General features: G+C 35.3%; 1 protein-coding gene across 1 annotated transcript; it reads right to left on the minus strand.

The window, feature by feature from the left end:
- Positions 1-18885: 18885 nt before the first annotated feature.
- LOC143677851 (RNA ligase 1) lies at positions 18886-20421 on the minus strand. The gene has a single exon (XM_077154380.1). It carries the CDS (start codon positions 20305-20307, stop codon positions 19330-19332), a length of 978 nt encoding a protein of 325 aa, XP_077010495.1. The 5' UTR covers positions 20308-20421; the 3' UTR covers positions 18886-19329.
- Between the last annotated feature and the right edge of the window lie 4596 nt (positions 20422-25017).

Raw genomic sequence — 25017 nt, forward strand, 5'->3', positions numbered from 1 at the left:
GGGTAGAATTGGTTAGTTCGAAACTGTTAACGTACTAATATCTTGAGAGTGCAGACTGATAGTGAGTGGGACCTTTTGATTAGGATGTTTCCATGAAGATGACACCCAGTCTATAGGGAACAAAAGGCAGAAACATAGAGAGAACTCAGAGCCAACACAGAGAGCAGAGAGATTAAACCAAGTGATGGACACTTAAAAAAGAAAAACACTCCAGAAGCTAAGAGAGGACCCACAGAGGCTTAGAGAGAGAACACCACTGGAATCAGAAGCTGAAAGCAATTAACTAATATCAAGGACCAGCAGACACCATTATGTCCCTTCCCACATGACAGAGAAACCCTGGATCTGACTGGCTTTTCTTAAGTGATAGTATCTTCTTCTTGATGCCTTAATTTGGACATTTTCATAGATTTAGAATTGCAAATATGTAATCTAATAAATTGCCTTTGTAAAAGCCAATCCAGTTCTGGTATATTGCCTGCTGGCAGCATTAGCAAAAAGAGATAGATGAGCTCTCTAAAAATAAATTTCTCTCTAAACTTTTTCTTGGAACTGCTTCTTTCTTAATTGTGACATAATTCATCAAAGAGGAGGATTCTTGTTGAGTATACTTTTCACCTCATAACTCAAGGAACATGTTAATAGCAAATAAAGGTCTGTGCTCAATTAAAAGAAATATTTAACCCATATGCTTACTACATCTTTTCCCATTTAGGATTACAGAAACAGTAACAACAATTAATTCTCAGTATTACTCATAAAAAGTTGAAGTTTCAAAGTACCAACATAATTTCAATTGTTAGTCAAATATTTGCTGTTGTGCATGAGAAATTTTAATTTTATATAACAGTGTGTGAATTTGATGACTCTTGATCTTGATTAATTAAAGAATGATTATTAAGAAAGCATATAATATATACTACATTGCACTTTCTTATATTTAATGATATTGAAAGCACCATTGATTTTGGGGAGTCCTTGGTTCACTTTCTCTTCACATTACTCTCAAGCCAAGAAAATAAGTAGCGCAATCATTGCTGCCAAAAGTGGGCTCATCTGCCCAATGAGCACAGAAGTCAAATGCCGTGACATCAGAATTTCAAAGAGAGAGTTTATTGCATGGTTGACTAGCAAGAGACTGGAGGGAAAACCTCAGATCAAAATGAACAAAATGAAGTTTGGGGTTTTATACTAGTCCGAGGAAGGCAGGATAAAGAGATTGGCTAACGATGGGATGAGATGATGTGGGCTAATCCAATTGGGGGAAGGTAGATGTGCCGTTTTGAAATTATTACGTACCCCCAAAAAGCCATACTTTAATCCTGATCCAATCTTGTGGGGGCAGCTGTTTCTTTCAACCCTCTTTCAACACTGAAGGGTGGAAACTTTTGATTAAACTATCTTCATGGAGATGCAGCATGCCCAATTGTGGGTGTGCCCATTTGATTAGATGGAGACGTAACTTCACCCATTTAAGGTGGGCCTTGATTAGTTTATTAGAATCTTTACAAGGGTAAACATTTTGTACAAAGCTCAGAACAGAGACAGAGTATTGGAGAACAGTTGCTTCAAAGCTGGCAGAGCCAACATGAGACCAAAAAGTTTGGAGATGCAGGACTTAGCAGATGTCACCATATATCTTTCCATGAGATACAAGCAAGCCAGAGATGTGTCCCAGAGGAGCAGAGTGAAGGCCACAGAAGCCAAGTGAGGAGCCCCCACAGGAACAGAGGCTGAAAGCAATGGAGCCCAAGGAGCAACAGAGGTGTTCCAGACAGCATCAGTCTTTCTTGAGTGAAGGTAACCTCTTGTTGATGCTTTAGCTTGGATGTTTTCTTGGCACCAGAACTATAAACTTATAAATTATTAAATTCTCTTTTTAAAAGCTATTCCATTTCTGGTATACTGCTTTCAGCAGCATTAACAAACAAATACAGCAGGCTTAATAGGTGGGGGTTAGCAGAGAATGCTCTTTTACAAATCGTGCTTGGTGTCAAAATGGAGGCTTAGCATGCTCAGTGGCAAGAATCTGTCAGAACCAGCCTTAGCAGATGCTGCAAAGGGAAAGGAAGAGTAACTTTTCTTGCAGTGGAAAAATCTCCTGAATAATCATGAGGAGGTGGGAGCTCAAACAAAGTAACTGGAAACTTTTTCAAATAAATAAGGGAGGTGCTACTTCAGTGGGAAGGTTGGTAAATGGCAGTTTCATTATCTCTGAATATGCCTTCATTTCTTGTGAATAAACAAGTGACCTATAGAGTAAAAGCACTGGATCTGAATCCATTCATATTTGATCTATTTTTGTGAGTAGCAGCCCCAAATATGTGAAGAAAGGAGGCAAATGCTAATTAATCAGCCAACCAACATAAAAGCTTTGTAATTATCAAATTAAGTAATTTATTCAAAGAACTTTATGTATTATAATGTCTATATAAGTACAGCCATTTTTGCCTCACCATAATCAGAAACTGGTGGCAATAAGATCTGCATCCAGAGGTGGGTAAGGGAGAACCTAAAGTACATTGTATTAATCACCAATATGGCAAATGTTTCTGAAGAACTTCTGAGTTTTAAGAATAGCTTTAAAATTTATCACCAAGAAACATGAACAAAATATAGCAGAAAACAGTTATGAAAAAAATCTACATGTTGAAAAGAAACCATCCCTCCATAATTAATTAACTGATATAAAGGAAAGATAGCCAAGTAGGAAGCATCAGGAATCATTATCTCCACCAAAACAATGATTGACTTCCAAGAACTGTCTGAATCAACAATTTTGAATTTCTGGAATCTAGTGGAACACTGTGCAACATTCAAGGAAGAGTGGAAGGAAAAGGCTGGTAAACTGTGGTAAAAACAGTGAATTTTATCCTCCCTGCCATGGATACAATCCTCCAGCCTCCAGCCTCATGGTAACCAACAGCAGGGACTACAACCAGGCTCATGGTGAACCTTGATGGTGCCAGGCAGGAATGTAAGGACCAAGTCCCCTAAATTCCAGGGGGGTGTATTCTGATTGCTGGTCACTGCTTTTGATGAGCTGCTTCAGATTGCTGAGAGATGGCTGTAAGAGAAGCCATTGTTCCAAATCCCCTCAAGCAGAGGAATCTTAGTACACTTCGTCAAAACTATGGAAAGAATTAAAGAACTACAATATAGGGCCAATGCTGAATTAAGAAAACATAGCTTCAAAGCCATAGGAGCAGATATTGGAGCACTTGCTGACTCAGGCCCCAAACCCTCCCCACTGTGCTGTGGGAGCTAGGTTGCACTCCCATGGTCCTGAACTTATTCCAGAAGGAGCAGAGTGTCCCCTATGCACACACTGAGACAGTACCTGTATTAGTTAGGGGTTCTCTAGAGAAACAGAATCAATAGGCAATATCTGTAAATATAAAAATCTATAATGGTGTCTCAAATAATTGTGGGGATGTAGAGTCCAAGGTCTGTAGGGCAGGCTGTGAGCGCGCAGCTCCAATCAAGATCTTCAAAGAACTCTCAGGAGAGGCCAGCTGGGCAACCGCAGGGATGTAAGAGTCCAAGATCTGTAGGGCAGGCCACAAGCTGGCAGCTCCATTGAAGGTCCTCAATGAATTCTCAAAAGAGGCTGACTGGCTGAAACAGGAAGAGTGATTGACTCTTCTGAATCCTCCTTAAAAGCCTTACAGTGATTATATTAAGCATCACTCATTGCAAAAGACTCTCCTGCTGTCTGGTTTTTATCACAATTTACCAGCATCTTCCTTCCACTCTCCCTTGGACACCACCAACACGATCATGATGTAAGTCCATGAAATGTCCTCATAACAACAGATAGGCCAGCATTTGCCCAACCAGACAACCGGGCACCATCAGCTGGCTAAACTGAAACATGAATCTGACCATGACAGTACCAAATCATAGGGTGAAAATCTATAGGATTAGGCCTGGGAGTATGTCTCAGGCTTGCCCTCTCATTTTGTCCTGAGGTCAGAAAAGGGACTTGTAGACAGCTAGAGCAGTTTGAGAAACAGTTAAGTAAGAGCAGACCAGGGCAAAGGACTACATTCCATAAGTCACTCAAGACAACACCCAAGAGGGGATGAAAGTCTATTTCAAAGGGATTAGAGGAGGGCATTTGAACACCTATAAATTGTAAAAGGGGGAATTAATAAGGCCATGAGCGAGTACAAACCTAATAAAGTAAGCAGACTCAATGGCTTCAGAAAGACTCAGATAAGACCTGAGAGGACCATGAACCTATCATTTGCTTTGGCTGATACTTGATCTTGATACTAGGCTAAACTTGGAAGGAAATCACCAACCAAAGCAGGGTCAATTTGCAAATACTGGAAGGTGCTTTTTACTTTGGTTTGTTTTGGTTAGCTCCTGACACTCAAACAAACTGTCAAACACTAGCTGGATACAATTTAAGGAACAGACAACTCAGAGAGTGTTCTAGTTTGCTAGCTGCTGAAATGTAACACACCAGAAATGGATTGGCTTTCAATAAAAGGGGATTTATTTCACTGGCATTAGTTTTTCAGAGGAAAGGCAACTAACTTTCAACTGAGGTTCTTTCTTACGTGGGAAGTCATAGGGCAATTTCTGCAGGCCTTCTCTCCAAGTCCATGGGTTCCAACATCTTTCCCTGGAATAATTCCTTTCTGCATCTCCAAAGGCCTGGGCTGAGCTGCAAGTGCTGAGATGAGGTATGCTGAGCTGTTTGGGCTGTGCTATGTTGAACTCTCTCATTTAAGTACCAGCCAATTAAATCAAACATCATTCATTACAGCAGGCACGCCTCTTAGCCAACTGCAGATGTAATGAGCAACAGATGAAGTTCATGTACCATCGGCTCATGTCCACAGTAACAGAACCAGGCACGTTCACCTGGCCAAGTTGACACCTGAACCTAACTACCACAGAGAGTAAATCCCAGAGTTAATGCTTCAAAATGTTAAAATGTGCAGTGTACAACAAAAGATCACAAGACAAAGAAATGGGACATGATGGCTTATCAAAATGAACAAGATAAAAACCAAGAAACTATCAATGAAGAGGACCAAATTTTAAGCATACTAGGCAAAGACATTAAAAAATAATCCACATTATGCTCTAGAAGATAAAGGGAAACACAGAGAATGAACTAAATGATATGAGAAAAAGAATGCGTGTACAATACAGCAATCTCTCTGAGTGTCTAAATAAGAAGCAAAAAGAAACACTGGAGTTGAAGAACACAATAACTGAAATGAAAAACTCCCTGAAGGGTTATGTTTGGTTTGCTAAAGCTGCTGGAATGCAATACACAAGAAATGGAATGGCTCTTATAAAAGGAATTTATTATGTTACAAATTTACCGTTCTAAGGCCACAGAAATGTCCAAACCAAGGGATCCAAAGAAAAAATACCTTAACTCCAAAGAAAGGCCAACATCTGTCACATGGGAAGGCATGTGATAGGCATTTGCTGGTCCTTGTTTCTGGTTCCATTGCCTCCAGCTTCTGATGCCAGTTGTTTCCTCTCTAAGCACCGTGGGCCTTAGTTCTGGCTTGCTTAGCAACTCATGGAAAGGAACATGACGACATATGCTGGTCTCTAAATGCCCCTCTCTAGACATCTGCTCTCTCTATGGGCACTCCAAGCACCTCCAAGCATCTCTGTCAGGTCTGAAGCAACTCTTCTCCCTTTTAAAGCAACCATTAAACTAATCATGACATACTTTAAATGGGCAGAGTCACATCTCCATCTTATCAAAGGTCACACCCACAATTGAGTGGATTATATCTCCATGGAAACAATCTAATCACAGGTTTGCAACCTATAATACTGAATCAGGATTAAAGGACATGGCTTTTCTAAAGTACACAACCCTTTTTAATCAGCAGAGCTTACATTAAATTGAAGACGGCAGAAGAAAGAATCATTAATCTTGAAGAAAAGGCAATTGAAATGATTCAGGCAGAGAAGCATAAAGAAAAACAGAATTAAAAAAAAAAAAAAGCTAAAAGAGACTAAAAGACCTGAGGAACACTATCAAATGTACCAGTATACACATGGGAGTCTAAGAAGGAAAAGAAAGAGCGAAAGAGGTAGAAGGGATATTCAAAGAAATAATGGAAGAAAACTCCCCCAATTTAATAAAGGCATGAATATCCACATTCAAGAATCCCAACAAACCCCAAACAGGTTAAAGTCAAAGAGAACTATGTTCAGACACATAGTAATCAAACTGTCCAATGCCAAGGATAAGGAGAGAGCTCTGAAAGGCGTGAGAAAAAGCAAGTACAATAAGATTAAGTGCTGATTTCTCTCAGAAACCATAAAGAAAAGAAGGCAGTTGGATGAAACATTTAAAGTGCTGAAAGAAAACAATTGTCAGACAAGGATTTTATATCTGGTAAGATTTTCCTTCAAAAATAAAGAACAGATTAAGATAGTCCCAGAAAAACAAAAGCTGGGAAGCTTGAAACTAGACCTACACTACAAGCAACATTAGAAGGAGTTCTTCAGACTGAAAGGAAAGGACACTAGACAATGCATCGAAGAGGCATAGAGAAATAAATACTTTTAATAAAAATAATCATATGAAGTAGTTCAGGGGTAGAATTCTCACCTGCCATGAGGGAGACCTGAGTTCGATTCCCAGCCCATGCACATGCCAAAAAAAAACAAATAGGCAAAAACAAACAAACAACAAATAAACAAAATTCAACAACTGGTGCTGCAATAACAGATACTTACATGGAAAGATAATGAAATGTGACCCCGCCATACAGCATAGAAAAAAATAATAATCATATGAGTTATTTACAAGAGCCTCACCTTACATTCAAAGATACAAGCAAGTTGAAAGCAAAGGATGGAATAATATACCATATAGTCAGTAACCAAAGAGAAAAGGAGTAACTATAACATCAGATAAAATAGACTTTAAGTCTATTTGAAGTCTGTTTATGAGGGACAAAAGAAGTCATTATATACCTTTTTAAAATATATAGGTATATATTTTATGACTATAAAGGGGTCAATTCAACATGAAAACATAACAATCACAATTATATATGCACATAATGGCAAAGCCCAAAAACATGTGAAGCAAATATTGAGATATCTGATGGGTGAAATAAAGTTTTATTTTAATAGTACAAGACTTCACTATGCTACTTTCAATAATGGATAGAAAATCTAGACAGAATATCAGTAAGAAAAAAAAGAACTTGACTCCTACTCTAAGCCAACTAGCCCTAACAAACATATATAGAACACTTCATACCATAGTGGCAGAATACAAATTCATCTCTAGTGTCCATGGTTCATTCCAGGATAGATGACATGTTATGGCAAAAAAAAGTATCATTAAATGCAAAAGTACTGAAATCATACATCGTAACTTCTCCAACACAAGCAGGAATGAAGCTAGAAATCAATAACAGATGGAGAACTGGAAAATTCACAAATACATGTAAATTAAGCAGCATATTCTTAAACAACCAAAGGATCAAAGAAAAAAACCAAAGGGAAATGAGGAAATATTTGAGGTGAATGAAAATGAAAATACAACATACAGAAATTTATGGGATGCAAAGGCAGTACTGAGAGGGACATTTCAAGCTCTGAATGCTCACATTAAAATAAAGAAGAAAAATCTCAAATCAGAGGCCAAACCTCACAACTAGAGGATATAACAAATAAGAGCAAATGAAGCCCAAAGAGAGTGGAAGGAAGGAAATAACAAAGATTACACTGGAGAGAAATGAAACAGATTTTAAAACATAATAGAGTTTTTAAAAACTAATTCTTTGAAAACAATAGTAAAAAAGACATTTAACTAGACCAAAAATGAAAAAAAGAGGACACCACTAAAATAAAAAATGAAAGAGGTGACATTATTACTGAATCCACAGAAATAAAAAGGATTGTAAGAGGACTATATGAACAATTATATACTAACAAGACAACTAGATTAAATGGAATAAATTCTAGAAATACACAAGCTACCTATACTAACTCAAGAAGAAAGAGAACAATATTTAGGAACAATATTTAAAAGACCAATATTTAATATCAGAAAAATAACTAGTAGAGATTTAATTACCAATCACAAACCTTCCAACAAAGTAAAGCCCAAGACCAAATGGCATCACAGAGGAATATTAACAAACACTCCAAGAAAAATTAACATCAATCTTGCTCAAACTCTTCCAAAACTTCATTCTAGGGAATGAACCCTCCCTAATTCATTCTCTGAAGACATCACCCTAACATCAAAACGAGATAAAGACATAAACAGGTAAAGAAAAGACAAGAAAAATGTAGACCAATCTCCCTTATGAATATAGATCCAAAAATTCTGGAAAAGTACTAGCAAAATGAATCTAAGAAGACAATAAAATAATTATACACATGATCAAGTGGGATCTATCCCAGCTATGTAATGGTTATTCAACATAAGAAAGTCAATTAATATAATACACAATTAACAGAAAGAAAGAAAGAAAATCACATAATCACCTCAATTGGCACAGAAAATGCATTTGACAAAATCCAGCACCCTCCTTGATAAAGACACTTAGAAAAGTATGACCGGAAGGAAACTTCCTCAACATGGTATAAGGCATATATGAAAAACCCACCACCAGCATCATACTCACTGATGAAGCACTGAAAGCTTTTCTTCTGAGATCAGGAACAAGTAAAGAATGCCTACTGTCACCATTGTTATTCAACATTTTATTGGAAGGACTAGCAACAAGAGAAAAAAAACTAGATAAATGGAACTGCATTGAAATTTAAAAAACTGGTAAATCAAAGACCTTTATTATGAAAGTAGAAGGACAATCTACAGAATGGGAGAAATATTTGGGAACCAAATATCCAGTAAGGGTTTAATATCCAGTATATATAAAGAAATCCTACGGCTCAACAATACAAAGACAAACAAACCAATTAAAAAACGGGTAAAAGACTTATATAGACATTTCTCAAAATATTTATATACAAATAACCAAAAATCACATGAAATGATGCTCAACATCATTGGCCATTAGAAAAATGCAAATGAAAGCCACAATGAGCTATCACTTCATACCACTAGAATGGTTGCTATTTAAAAAATCACAAAATGACCAGTGTTGGGGAGGATATGCATTCATTGTTGGTGTCAATGTAAAACAGTACAGCCACTATTGTAAGGCATTTTGGCAGTTCATCAGATAGTTAAGTATGAAACTATCATATGACCCCGCAATCCCACTTCTGAGTATATACCAAAAATAGCTGAAAGTAGGGATTGGAACATATATTTGTACTCCCATATTCATAGTGCTACTATTCATAATTGCCAGAAAGATGGAAGCAACCCAAGTATCCATCATCTAATGAACAGATAAACAAAACATGGCACATACACATTATTACTCCACCATAATAAGGAATGGAGTTTTGATACATGCAGCACACAGAGGAACTTGAAGACAACATATTGAGTAAAATAAGCGAAGCACAAAAGGACAAATGTTGTATAATCTCAGTGAAATGAAATAATTAAAATAAACAAATTCAGAGTCAGAAGGTAGAATATAGATTACCAGGTTCTGGGGTGCGAGTAGGGAATGGGAGTATTTCAAATCGTACAGAGTTTCCATTTGGAGTGTTGGAAAAGTTTGGTAATGGATAGCATAACACAGTTAATGTAATTAACAACACTGAAATATATATTTGTATGTGGCTAAAAGGGGAAATTTTGGGTTGAATGTATGGTTCTAAAATAAATTTTTTTTTTAAAAAAAAGCATAGGACTATAAAACACAATGATCCTTAATGTAAATCGTAGACTACAGTTCATAGTATAGTTATGATATTCTTTCATCAATTGTAACAAATGTACCATACTAATGCATGACATTACTAATGGAGGGGATATATAAAATATGTTTTACTCTGCATGATTTTTCTGTAAACCTACAAATTTTTAAATAAAATAATAATAATATAAACCACAGTTATTACTGGTTTGATATCTGCTATTTTAGAAAACATTTAGTTAAAGTAGACTCTATATCCTTAAACAAATGTTGGTCAAATACCTCTCACAGTCAAGTTACAAATATTTCCACTTGGTAAAAGTATGCCTTTTTTTCATCATCTGACTTTATTAAATTCCCACCTTACATTAATTATAAAAATGATTTAGTTATTTATTTTCTGAATTTATCTATTGTATTCAGTTAATGGTGGCTTTGAGTTATGAATACCAGAAAAACATGTTCTTAGTCTTAATCTATTCCTGTGGGTCTGAACTTGTCATAGACAGGACCTCTGGGTGAAGTTACTTCAGTTAAGGTGTGGCTCAGCGGAATCAGATTGGATTTTAATCTGGATTACTACAGATCTTTATAGTGGAGTGACAGTCAGAAGAGAAAGGCAGGAAAAGCCACCATGTGCATTGCCATGTGACAGAAAAGTCAAGGACAAAACAATCACCAGCTGCCAATCCCAGAATGCTAGTCTTTGGGGAGAAAATATTGTCTTGCTAACACCTTGATTTGAGAGATTTCTCCTAGTTTCAAAACTGCAAGCTAATGAATTCTGGTCTAAACCAACCCATTGCAAATATTCATTTTAGTGGCCAGCAAGTAACAATAAAAGCAAAAATACTATATTGTTATTCTATAACCTTGTTCAGATGACATCAGCCCAAGTTTTGAATTTGCATTTTTTCTCATTTTATAAATAAATTAATTAAAGAAGTTAGTGCATTTGTCTTTTTCCATTATCATCGTTAAAGAGAATTAAATAGATCAAAAGCTACTTAAGATTATGGCTCCACTAAGTAAGCAAGTAAACTTTTGAGATGTTATGTAGAAAAGAAATACTCCTAAGAGAGCAAATACATTTTTGTAGCAGTGATGAAATACAAATTTATAAACCTCTTGGTTGGCTAGTTTCAGTATTTTTCTTACCAGGTAAACTCTGCTAGCAAGCAGTTAAAATAGTTATTTCATTTAGAACTGCCAGCTCCAGAAATATGATAGTACTCAAGTAAAACACACTTTTTAAAAATATGTCATGCTAACAGAGTTCTGTTATATGTTTGGAAGACAGATTTTAAATTACTATTTAACCAAGTACAATTTTACCTTAAGAAACAATTTATGAAAATATCATAAATCATGTGTGATAAAACCAGCAATAAATATTGTGAATGAAGGTTTTAGAAAAGATAAGCTATCTTAAAAGAAGACAAAAACAATTTAAATTTCCAAACTATGGCAAACACCATCTTATAAATTACATCCAAGATGTTGAAAAATATAAATATAGGCTCATCTTTGGCATGACAGCCAGAATATCTTACTTGACAACTGCTTATCTTTACATATATGTCTATATGCTTTATAGAAGCCTACTTTCCTTTTTTGAAAATGTTTTTACAACATATTTATAAAGCAAAATTGCAACAGATTCTTGGAACTATCCTAAACATAACAACATGCTATTTTCAATTTCTGATGTTTCTTTCGCTATTTAGGGAAAGTAAGTTGTTTTTTCTGGATAACGATTTTTTTTAAAAGGGACACTATCAAGCTACATTCATTCCCTGATGAAATAGAGAAGCATAAAATGGCCAGCCAACAACATTTCAAGGTACCCTATCAACACCTTTAATATATTCCTTACATCTGTTTTATTGCTCTAATGTCCTTTCATGCACACAGTCATTTTTAAATGAATGTATTTTCCTCAGCATCTTGTAGCATTCCTAACATCTGCCCCCTGGCTCGCTTCAAAAATTGGTGCCCAGTACCACCAAGATTCGTAACAGAAAAAGAAAACCGTATCTATAAAGTTTATTTATAATGAAACAAAAATAATCTTTCTAATCTCTCAGGCATGATTGCCCCAATAAATTTGTCAAACTCTGAAGTAACAGTAAAGTATTAAAAGACATATATCCTAGTCAAACCTTATTTCATGGACATATCATTTCACATTTCTTAACAAAGAAGTATTCCAAACAAACATCAAAGCAAATTTCAGTTATAAGTAAAATTGTTGTATTTATTATGACATGGATTGGTTAGGCAAGGAAAATTTCATGTATTTCAACAAATGGGTGTTTTTTGCAATGCCGCAGGAACAAGACCAGAATCTGCTCTGAAGACTGGCTACCGTCTCTCTCTGTCAGGGGCTAAATTACCTTTTTCAGCATCTTTGTTTCTATTTCCTTGCATGCAGCATTCATCTTTGCTATCTGATTTCCCTTATTTATCCAGTTCTCATTGCCTCATAACTTCAATGTTCCAAGCACCAACCAAAATCCTTTCACTCTGTGTGCCTACTGCTAATGGACTTCATGTTTTCCAGTTCAAATTCCCAAGTGAGAATCTGATTGGACTAATTCCTCTGTTAATATCAGACCAAGTCACAAGCTGCTATTCAGCCACTCTATTGGCTCTACTTTTCTTACCATTAATTCTCATTTCTAACCCATTTAACTATAGACAGGAGATGGAATCTTTTCCTTTCGGTTTTTCTTTTATTAGGTAAGGTGTAGGTTCACAGAAAAATCATTCAGAAAGAACAGAGTCCCTATATACCACTCTATTATTAACACCTTGCATTAGTATAATTTGTTACAATTCATGAAAGAATTTTTTTATAATTATACTATTAACCATAGTCTATCACTTACAGTATCACTTACAATAGGGTTCACTGTGTTGTACAGTCCTATTATTTTTAAACATTATTCTAGTAACATACATACAACCTAAAATTTCCCCTTTTAACTACATTAAAATATATAATTACATTTAGTGTTGTGCTGCCATCATCACCATACATTACCAAAACTTTACAATCAACCCAAATAGAAATTTTGTGCAATTTAAGCCTTAACTACACATTTCCTATCCCCACCCCATCCCATGACAATCTGTATTGTAGATTTTGACTCTATGAGTTTGTTTCTTATAATTACTTTATATCGATGAAGTCATGTTTTTTTTTTTTTTTTTTTTTTTTTAAAGGAAAGACAGAGAGAAGGAAGGAAGGATAGAAGGAAGGAAGAAAGGGAAACATTTTTAAACATTTTCTTGTTTTATTGTATTCTGTTTCTCCGTTTTTGTTACATGGGCTGGGGCCGGGAATCGAACCGAGGTCCTCCGGCATAGCAGGCAAGCACTTTGCCCGCTGAGCCACCGCGGCCCACCCCTGAAGTCATGTTTTTGAAGTACAGAAAACACCATCAAAGGTGAAGAGATTGTGTGAACGTGTTTTCCCTAAGATATTGCACGCAAGAGCAGCCATTAACTGATATCCTTGTCATTCCATATGTAAATAAGCTTGTTTTGATTGACTCTGCTTCAATAAGTCACACCAAAATAAACCTCGTCTTGGCAGGAAGTCACGTGGGTTTCTGTAATACCAATTCAAATCTCGGAAGTGTGACTAGCTACTCAACTTTGAACTTGGATGCACGAAATTCAGGCTAATTTTTGTGTAACTTTAGTGAAGAAAGGAGAGACCATTTCTCCAATGACAACTCCCTAAAATTTCCACTTGGATTAATTTTACAGTGCTGTTTAGATAATATATGATCAATTAGGGCTAAAACTCAGAAGATTGTTTCTTTATTTAAACACAGTTATTTAAGTCCAAGATTTTCTGAGTTTAATGAACAATTTTAAAGTGTTGCTTTGTAGTTTATGTAGTTTAAGATGATCAGATTATCACATTTTCAGGGCACAGGAGATTTATTCTACCTGACTTAAAAGAACAAGTATTCTCATGAATATAACTTCAAAATTTTCAAACGAATGTACACCATTTCCACTTTTTCAGTTGAATATTGAATTGAAATCCATGTCAGTAATAAGCATAACTAATATTTAGATAATGCTTCGTAAGTTTGCAATGTGCTTTCACATGCATTACCTCATTTATTATTTACAATAGCACTATGGAGTTAATTGTAAACTTCTTATTATGTAAAGGAGGAAACCAGGACTTAAAGGGATTAGTAAAACAGCTAATAAAGCAAAGACAGGACTCAGATCTATTAAAGCATTTGTGAACTCTTACCGTAGTTACATCCCATAAGTGAAGCATGATTGGGTGGCTCATCAATTAAACAAAAGGAGAAGGGCTAAAGTCTAAAATCCAAAGTATCCAGGGTTGGGGTCATGAAGATAACATTATGATCCAGGAAAGAGAAGGCAACTAAAAGTTCATACTGAAGTTATCTCAATTACTTTTTTTTTTTTTTTTTTACATGGGCAGGCATCAGAAATCGAACCCGGGTCCTCGGGCATGGCAGGCAAGCACTCTTACCTGCTGAGCCACCGTGGCTCACCCAATCTGAATTACTTTTGATTTGGGTCTCTTGAGCTTAGCATAGACCAAATTCATTTTTGTTTATAAGCAAATTTTATTTGAGGCTTTCTTGAACACACTATGGAAAGAATTCCAATGTCACATTTAAGTTTAGTGAAAAAGGATGCCATGATGGATTAGCAATGTCCACCATGAGTACAGAAGTTGAGAATGGAAATGTGGGTAAATGCTATCTTATCTCTATCTTACCGGGGGTAGAGCCAAGTAGAAGGAGACATAGATGAGGAGTTAAGAGGGACTGGAAGTTTCCAAACATTCCTAAAAGTTTTAAATTTTAATGTTCAGTTTTGCTTCTTCTCTGTAAACACGATCTGTTAACTTTTTAAAAGGAAAGTCCTTTTAAGCAACAATGTAAGTAAGAGATAAGAACTTTGTCATCAATCCATTCCTTAACCAGGAACCCTCAAACAAGAAGGATCTCCCGGATAATTACAAAATTTTTCTGTGGATTGGGACCCCTGGATAATTTCACCATTTCCTCTGTGGGATCCTGGGATTCTGCGCCAATGAGATGATGTGCATGTGGCAGAACCACCTCTTTTACAATTTGCTCTCAACTTTCAATATTCATTCTCATCATGAGTACAAGACTTCAATAAAATTAAAAGTATCTCTTCTGCACAAGAAACCGGACACCATTGTACAATCTATAGGATTCTGTCAGTGTGCATATACCTAATGATTTTTTTTACAAATCTTTAGGTATGATAATTTCACCAAAGATTCCTTCCCACATTTCATCAAGTAAAGCACAATTATAGCAATATCTCATATTAAGGCAATAAATTTTAGGAAATATTATTCATGTTCACTGACTTGGTATTAAACCAATTCTCATACGAGCTAAATTTATACATATTTATATATGCATAAAATGTCAGAAAAGATATGTTCTATGCTGCTGAAAATCATCTATATTGTACGAATTATATAAGAATATTTAAATTTTATTATCAGCAGAAATGATAGATACTCTGAGGAAATACAAAGAAATTTTGGTTACCTCACTATTTTGAAAGCTTTTGCAAGTAGTCTCATCTCTCTACAGATTTCTTTGATGAGAAAAAAAGATCTTTTTTATAAGGTAATTTTATTGAGATATATTCATACACCATAAAATCCATACAAAGCATACAATCAATGGTTCACAGCATTATCACATGGTTGTACATTCATCAACATTATTAATCTTAGAATATTTGCATTACTCTAAAAAAGAAACAAAAAGAAAACTCCAAACATACCATAGCTCTTGCCCTCCAGCCCCTCACATTATTGACCAGTAGTATTGCATTCTACCCAATTTAAAGGCTTACAGTAAAGGTAAGTTGACTATGACTGTGGAGTATTGTAACAGAGATATATAGATCAGTAATACAGAATAAAACATCCAGAAGTAAATCCGTGCAAACATGGGAAACCGACTTTTTTTTTTTGCTATATAGCTATACAAACATTATCAAACATCAAGGCTACTGGATTACAGCTCAACAGTTTCTGGTATTTCCTTCTGGTTATTTTAATACACCAGAAACAAAAAAGAAATATCTACATAATGAGTCAGTAGTCAAAATCATTTGTTAAATCTGAATTTCTCTCTCATTTAATCATTCTTTCAATCTTCAGAGATATCTGGGCAATGCCATTTTAACTTCTTCATGTTGGAAGGGGATGTTGACGTTATGGGGTAGAGGTATAAAACCAGTTGTTGTTCTTGGAGAAACTGACACCTCTAGGTTACAGGACCAAGCTAGCACAGGAACAATCGGGAGGCCCCAAGTTGTGAGAAAATAAACTTCCTATGTAAAATATTTATAGAGGGTTCTGTTTCTCTTCCTGGGAGAGCAGGCAGCTGGCACTGGTGGCTCTTTCTTCCCCTCAGCATTGTCAGCTCCTGTGGCGAGCCTGGCAGCCTAGAGTCAGGGCTGCCCTATGACTCTGCGCCATAGTTGTTCTACTTGACGTGACTTTCAGTAAATGTTTTGTGGAAGAGTTAGATGAATCATTTAAAGACAATTGAAAAAATGACATCTGGCTTGTAGATTTTATGCACCTTGGTGTGGACATTGTAAAAACTAGAACCAATTTAGAACAAAGTTGGTCTTGAAAAGCATTGGTTCTGCAGTTACAGTTGGAAGGATGAATGCTACTTCTTATTCTAGCATTGCTCAGGGTTTGGAGTTCCAGGTTAATCAACAATTAAGCTATTAAAGGGGAATGGGCTTTTGATCATACAGGACCAAGATCATACAGCATCCTAAGTATGTGATGCTGAAAAAGATGCCTGCTGTGCTTGTTTTCAAAGATCAAACTTACTTTGTTTATTATGAGTATGAAGATGGTGACCTTTATCATGGATCAAAAAAGAAACATTTCAGAATTATCTTACGATGGATGGCATCCTCCTGTATGAACTCGGAGATATAGTAAATCTTGTTGTGGTTGCAGTTATTTATGAGAAAAATACATCAATTAAACAAAGCAGATTAAAATCAATTATTCAGGATGTTGCTAGCTTTTTTTCTTTACTTTGAATGTACTGATTTTTTTTTAAATTTTTCTTGGCAAATCTTCACCCACATAGATTTCATACATGGGGTGCAATCAATGGCTCACAATATCATCACATACTTGTGTATTTATCACCATGATCATTTTTTAGAACATTTGCATCACTCCAGAAAAAGAAATAAAAAGAAAAAATTCAGACACACATAACCCTTACCCCTCACTGTCATTGACAACTAGTATTTCCATCTACCCAATCTATTTTAAACTTTGTCCCCCTATTATATATTAATTCATTGTTCATTTGTTTATTGTATCCATATTTTTTACTCATCTGACCACACCCTGGATAAAAGGAGCATCAGACATAAAGTTTTCACAATCATATAGACATATTGTAAAACTTTTAGCTCTATACAATCGTCTTCGAGAATCAAAGCTAATGGAACAGAGCTTAACAGTTTCAGGTACTTCCATCCAGCCTCTCCAATATATCATAAACTTAAAAGGGATATCTATATAATGTATAAAAATAACCTCCAGGATAATCTCTCAACACTGTTTGAAATCTCTCAGCCACTGATACTTTATTTTGTCTCATTTCTCCCTTTTGGTCAAGGAGTCTTTCTCAATTCTCTGATGCTGGGTCCCAGTTCAACCCGGGAGCTCTTTCTCATGATGTCAGGGAGATTTATACCCCTGAGAGTCCATATAGGGTAGAAGGCAGTGAGTTCACCTACTGTATTGGCTTAGAGAGAGAGCCTACATCTGAGCAACAGAAAAGGTTCTCAGGGGGTGACTCTTTTTTTTTTTTTTTTTTTTTGAAAGAATTAAAAAGTACATTTATTTTTTTTGTCACAAAAATAGCTCATCATTTCAATATTTTAAGTTTGGGTCATGTTGGGTCTTTGATACCTTTTGAAATTCTTTTCAGAATTTTCTCTTTAGGGTATAGTTTTCTTTTAAAAAAATATATTTGTTGTGCTTTACCTCTGTTAAAACTCTGTTGGTAAACAGAACATAAGGGTATGAATATAAGGGCAAAATTAACCAAAATAACGTCAATGCTATGACTAGCCACGTTTTTTGACTGCCTCATTGACACTATCTGCTATGCTCTGGGAGAAAGATTAAGTCCCACCATAATCTATAGGAGCTGATAAATTTTAGTCAAAGACTAGAATATAACTTACAGAACAAATAATATGATTTGATAGTTAACAATTCAGTTATTCATATTGTACAATGTAACTTTATTAACACAATCTTAAGAAAATGCTTCTGCTTTTAGAACTACTATACTTGACTTTATAGATTACCTTGGCTTTTATGTTCATATTTAGGTCTCTTTAGCTCAAACCTAAAACATGTTTTATATTCCTATGTGATTATTAAAGATAACATGTTTCTATTAGGAGGACATAAAAAAATTGAAAAAAGAACTGGAAAATTTTGACCCTTCATTTTTTGAAGAAATTGAAGATCTGAAGTATAACTATAAAGAAGAAGTGAAAAAAAATCTTCTCTTAGAAGAGAAGATTAAAAAGCTTTATGCACAATTTGGAGTTGAATCAACTAGTCCTTTTGATGTTTCAGAACAGTTTGAAGATGAAGAGGAAAGTCCTCTTACTTTCCCTATTCATTAATGACCACCTATAACTGCAACTTTACTCAGCTGTTTTCTAAAGTTTTAAGTTAAAAACCCCATCAAGAAAATCAGGCAGTCTGTGAACTATGGAATATCCTTCTCACTATCTTATGCTTTTACCCAAATTGGGACTTTTCAGTAAATAAAATTATTTGAAACTTTTAAATCATTAGGAAAGTATATTTTTGAAGATTTTTAGAGTAAGTTAAGACTGTCTAATAGGTAATACACTATGGTAGTTATCTATACGTTGTTTTTTTTTAATATTTACAATTTTTAAAGAGTATGAGGGTAACTAACATTTTAACATTTAAAATTGCTATTATATATACTTATATACATATTTATATGTTAGAAGTTTCTCAAATCCAAAGTTTTATATATATATAGGTTATGAGGTTGAACTGTATGTCTTAAGCATAAGAGTAAACTGAGCTTTAATTTAATTGAACTATTTAATTTTGAAAATAAATTATCTAAAATTGTAAAACTGTCATCTTTAAATGATTATTCTGGATAGAAATAGCCTTTGTACAAGCTTGGTAGCTTACTGTTACTTAAATGTTATTTATATCTTTAAGTTCAAAAGTTAAAATCATTTGCTGTTCTAAATAATATTCTGGATAGATACTTGCAAGCATAAAATTAATTTCTTCAAACAGTAGAGTTCATGTTGACTTACTCAACACTGAATAATGGGACCCTTGAAATATTTTACCTTTTAAACATGCTAGACTACTTAAGATTCAAATATAACAAATAAAGCTGATTTTAATTACATTTCCATTTTATACATCAAGCATTATGTCTTTGAGTCTCCCAAATTTCTGATTATCTAATTTTGAGAAATGATTAAACAAACACTTAGAATCAAAGGCATAGTCATATTTGTTCAGGTTCATGTTGATAATAACTGGTTTTGAATTCATATAAGTATCTGAAATTGGCCAGTGTAAACCAAGATGATGACGATGGACCTTGATTAGACAGCCATCATTGCAATGCCATACTATTCCTTCAATTTTACCCTCTCTGCAACCTTCAAACCAAGATAACAGATCATTGTGCTTCAGTGTAGGCAGACTTCTTATTTGAAATGCTCCATGTGGTATAAGAAGATGTAATGGATGCTTCTTGCTTCCTAATCCATATGGGTTTCCATTAATATTTGTTCCTATAAGCTCCAATGTTTGTTCTAAGAGATCTGATAATGGCACTTCACTAATTTCCAAAAGTCCAGGATCTTCAGGGTGATGCTTCAGTACCAGAGCAATTTCAAATTCATAATTAACTACAGAGGAATGCCAGCAGTACTGTTTGTTGTTTTTCTCCACTGGTACCCATCCAGGAATGTGTCCATTTTCATCAGGAACCGGATTCCCATTTAGCTGTTCTATTTCCTTCGCTGGTATCCAGCACTCTGGAACAGATTTGAAGTCCTCCTCAACATTCCAAAAAAATTCTTTTGAATTTTCTTGTGAATGTAGAAATTTCTTAAATCTTGTCTCAGCTTGCTTGCTGGGTTTTCTGTCTAGCCGAGCCCAAAGGTATGGCTGACCTTTGTAGTTAGTAACATAACAACATGTTCCATCCACTTTTTCTGTTGGAATTGCACTGTATATATCTGCATCTAATGCCTTGTGATTTATAGTTTCAGTTGCCAAAACTTTAAATGGCTGATGCTCCCTTTTGGCCGAGGGCTCTTCTTTCACCTCCGTCACAAACACACACGGCATTTTCCGCTGCACCGAGCCCAGGCGCCTCATGGTATATCTAACAGGCGGTGGAGTGGAGAGCGCACTTCCGCGTCGCACCAGGGTCGGATGCCCGCAGTCAGCCGAGGACCACTGTGGGACCGCCACACACGTTCGGCGTACAGACCTCGCGGCAGGACCAGGGGGTGACTCTTAGGCTTAATTTTAAGTAGGCTTAGCTTCTCTGCAGGAATAAATTTCATAAGAGCAAATTCCAAGATCAAGGGCTCAGCCTATTAATTTGGTTGTCCTCACTGCTTGTGAGAATGTCAGAAATTCACCAAATGGGGAAGGTGAATATTTCCTCCTTTCTCCCCAGTGCCCCAATGGGATTTTTCAAATACTTCTTTATTCACTGCCCAAATTACTCTGGGATATATGAGAGCATCACACTAATCTGGACAAACCAACAAAATCTCATGTCCTATTCAAGATTCCATATATTTATGGTGTTCAACTAAAATCATAAAAGTTAAATTAGGTAATGGACTATCCAAAATATAAATTTTACACCAAATAAACATCTCTCTTTTTGGTCTCACACAGAAGATGAATTTTTAAAATATGGACAATATCGTTCTTTACCTTATATTCTGATATACCTTAGCCTTATTCAGATAAGCTTCCTTCATATGTTTACTGGAAGTCTGATCTTTTTTTCCATTTTTCAAACAGTTCCTGTATGGGGTACTGTTGACTTTTATACCTACAGAGCGCTAACTCTGAAATACCCAAAGTTTCTAGGAAAGACCAGGTTATATACAAACAGCTCAGTATCTCAGAATTTAGAAATATCAGTTACAACTTCTGAATATATTTGACTGCTGTAAGAGCTTATAATCTAAGACCTTTACAATAGGCCCCAACCAGATAACCTAGGATCTCAACTTCAGTTTACAGAGTTTTTATAATATAGTTAGTCCATATGATTGAGGTATGATAGTATGTCTTTTTGTTCCTGACATTTCATTCAACATACACTCCTTAAGATTCATTCACCTAGTTGCATGTCTCACAGCTTCTTTCCTTCTTGTGGCTGCTCAGTAGTCCATTATGTCATAGTTCCCCCTTTCATTCCTTGGTCTTTATACACTTAGCCACCTCCATCCATTGTGGATCACTAACGCTCCCGCCATAAACACCAGTGTGCAAATGTCCATACCTGTCCCTACACTCAGTTTCTCCAGGTGTGTAGAGTGCAATGGGGTTTCACGATCATATGGCAAACCCACACCTAGCTTGCTGTGGAACAACCACTCTGTCCTCCAAGGGACTACACCTCTCAGTTTCCCTACCGACAGTGAATAGGTGCATCTCTTTCTCTGCATTTTTTTCAAGCACTTGTTTCTCTCTGTTTATTTTTAAACAATTTTATCGACACATTATACAATCCAACCTAAGTGTATAGACATGCCTTTGCCACCATACTCTATCTGAAGACATTCCCTTTTCGACCACAAAGAATCAAAACCCCTTTCCAAAACTTTTGGCATGATTCTTTTGTTACATTCAGTGGAAGCATATTACAATGTTACCGTTGACTATAGACGTAGCTTGCATTTATTGTACTTTTTCTCAGAAACTGTTCGTTTTCAACATTCACAATGCTGACATTCATTCATTCTCCCTCATGCAAAAAATTTTTTTATCTGTACATTTAATCATCATTGTCCACTCTAAACATTCCTAAGTTATATTGTCTCAGTCTTTATCCTCTATCTTTCCTTCTGGTTTCATACATGCCCTCAGCCATCACTCAATCATATTCACATTCAGTTTCATTCGGTGTACTTATATTATTGTGCTACAATCAGGTAGTAGTGTGCTATCCATTTCTTAATTTTTACAAACAGACCTGTTGGACAATCTGTATTCCTTTAACACCAAATGCCTAAACTCTACCCTATTTCTCTCTCCTGATAGCCTGTATTCTTAACTTCAATTCCTCAAATTCACTCATTAATGTTAATTCATATTAGTGAGACCATACAGTATTTGTCCTTTTGTTTCTGGCTAATTTCACTCAGTCCTCACATTCCATCCACATTGTTAAATGCTTCATGACTTTATTCTTTCTTACAGCTACATAATATTCCACCATATGTATAAATCTCTTGGCAATCGTAAATAATGCTGCTATAAACATTGGTGTGCAAATGTCTATTTTCATCCTTGTTCTAGTGTCTTCTGATATTTACCTACTATAATGGAATTGTTGAATCATATGGCAATTCTATATTTAGCTTCCTGAGAAACTACCAAACTGCCTTCCAAAGCAATTGTACTATTTTACATTCCCACCAAGAGTGCCTTTTTCTCCAAGTCCTATCTAACACTGATCGTTTTGTTTTTCTTTTTTCTATAAAGGCCATTCTAGTGGGTCAGATGATATATCATTGTAGTTTTAATTTGCATTTTCCTAATAGTCAGTGAGGTTGAGCATCTTTTCATGTGCCTTTTAGTCGTTTGTATTTCCTCTTTTGAAAAGTGTCTGTTCATTTCTTTTGCCTATTTTTCAATTGGGTTGTCTTTTTCTTGTTCAGTTGAAGAATCTCTTTGTATATTCTGGATGCTAAACCTTTATCTGATATGTGGTCTCCAAATATTGTCTTCCATTGTGTAGGCTGCCTTTTTACTTTACTGACAAAGTTCTTTGATGCACAAAAGTGTTTAATTTTGAGGAGCTTCCATTTATTTAACACTTTTTTTCAATATCCATGCTTTGGGTGTAAGGTCTAGGAAATCAATTCCTATTACAAGATTTATAAGATAGTTCCCTACATTTTATTCTAAAAGTTTTATGATCTTAGCTCTAATGCTCAGGTTTTTGATCCATTTTGAGCTAGTTTTGTTATAGGGTGTGAGATATGGATTCTCTTTCTTTCTTTTGCATATGGATATCCAGTTCTCCAAGCACCCTTTATTGAAGAGGTTGTTCTGTCCCAGGTGGGTTGGCTTGACTACTTTATTAAAGATCAATTGTCCATAGATGAGAGAGTCTATTTCTGAACACTCAATTTAATTCCAGTGGTCAGTGTATCTATCTTTATTACAGTACCATACTGTTTTGACACTATACCTTCATAATATGTATTAAAACCAGGTAGAGAGACCTCCCACTTCATTTCTCTTTCTCAAGATATTTCTAGCTATTAGTGGCACCCTGCCCTTCCAAACAAATTTGGTTTTTGGGATTTTAATTGGTATTGCACTGAATCTATAAATCAATTTAGAATTGACATCTTAACTATATTTACTCTATCAATCCATGAACATGGTATGCCCTACCATTTATTTAGGTCTTCCATGATTTCTTTTAGCCATTTCTTGCAGCTTTCTGCATATAGGTATTTTTGTATCCTTAGGTAAATTTATTCCTAAATATTTCATTCTTTTAGTTGCTATTGTAAATGGATTTTTTCTTTGATTTCTTCCTCATATTGATTACTACTAGTGAATAGAAACACAATTGGTTTTGGGGTGTTTATCTTGCACCCTGCCACTTTGCTGTACTCATTTATTAGCTCTATTAGACTTGCTGTAGATTTTTGGGGATTTTTGACATATAGTATTATATTATCTGAAAACAGTGAGAATTTTACTTCTTCCTTTCCAATTTAGATGCCTTTTATTTCTTTTTCTTGTCTAATTGCTCTGACTAGAACTTCCAGCACAATGATAAATAACAACGGTGACAGTGAGCATACATGTCTTGTTCCTGATCTCAAAAGGAAAGCTTTCAGACTTTTCCCATTAAGGATGATGTTAGCTGTGGGTTTTTCATATATTTCCTTTATTATATTGAGAAAGTTCCCTTCTAGCCCTGTTCTTTGAAGTGCTTTCATCAAAAAAGGATGCTGAATTTTGTCAAATGCCTTTTTTGCATCAATCAAGATGATCATGTGGTTTTTCTGCTTTGATGGTTGATATGGTGTATTACATTAATTGATTTTCTTATGTTGAATCAACCTTGCATACCTGGAATAAATACCACTTGGTCACAGAACAAATCTCACTTCTTCATGGTGTAAAATTCTTTTAATGTGCTTCAGGCTTCAATTTACAAGTATTTTGTTGAGGATTTCTGCATCCAGATTCATCAAAGAGATTGGTCGGTAATTTTCTTTTATTGTACTATCTTTGCCTGACTTTGGTCTTAGGGTGATGTTGGTTTCATAGAATGAGTTAGGTGACTTTTCCCCCTCATCAATTTTTTGAAGAGTTTAAGCTAAATTGGTACTAATTCTTTCTTGAATGCTTGTGAGTATTCCATTATTGCAGCACCATTTTTGTTGTGTTTTTTGCTTTTTGGTTGTTTCTTTGTTTTTGCAGAAGTGCATGGACTGGAAATCGATTCTGGGTCTCCCACATGGCAGGAGAGAATTGTACCACTGAACTACCCTTGCACCTTCTCATCCCAAAAATTTTGATATGCTGTGTTTTCATTTTCATTTGCCTTGAGATATTTACTGATTCTCAGTTAATTTCTTCCTTGGCTCACTGGTTGTTTAAGAGTGTGATATTTAGCCTCCATATATTTGTGAGTTTTCTAGCAGTCTGCCTGTTATTGATTTCCAACTTCCTTCCATTATGATGCAAGAAAGGTTTTTTATTATTTCAATCTTTTTAATTTATTGAGACTTGCTTTGTGACCCAAGATATGGTCTATCTTTGAGAATGATCCATGAGCACTTGAGGAAAATGTATATCCTGCTATTTTGT

The sequence above is a fragment of the Tamandua tetradactyla genome, chromosome 3 (assembly GCF_023851605.1).
Source record: "Tamandua tetradactyla isolate mTamTet1 chromosome 3, mTamTet1.pri, whole genome shotgun sequence".
Taxonomy (NCBI): domain Eukaryota; kingdom Metazoa; phylum Chordata; class Mammalia; order Pilosa; family Myrmecophagidae; genus Tamandua; species Tamandua tetradactyla.

Bases quoted from the DNA above. Each gene is read 5' to 3' on its own strand.
- LOC143677851 (XM_077154380.1), bottom strand. From the start codon at position 20,307: ATGAGGCGCCTGGGCTCGGTGCAGCGGAAAATGCCGTGTGTGTTTGTG.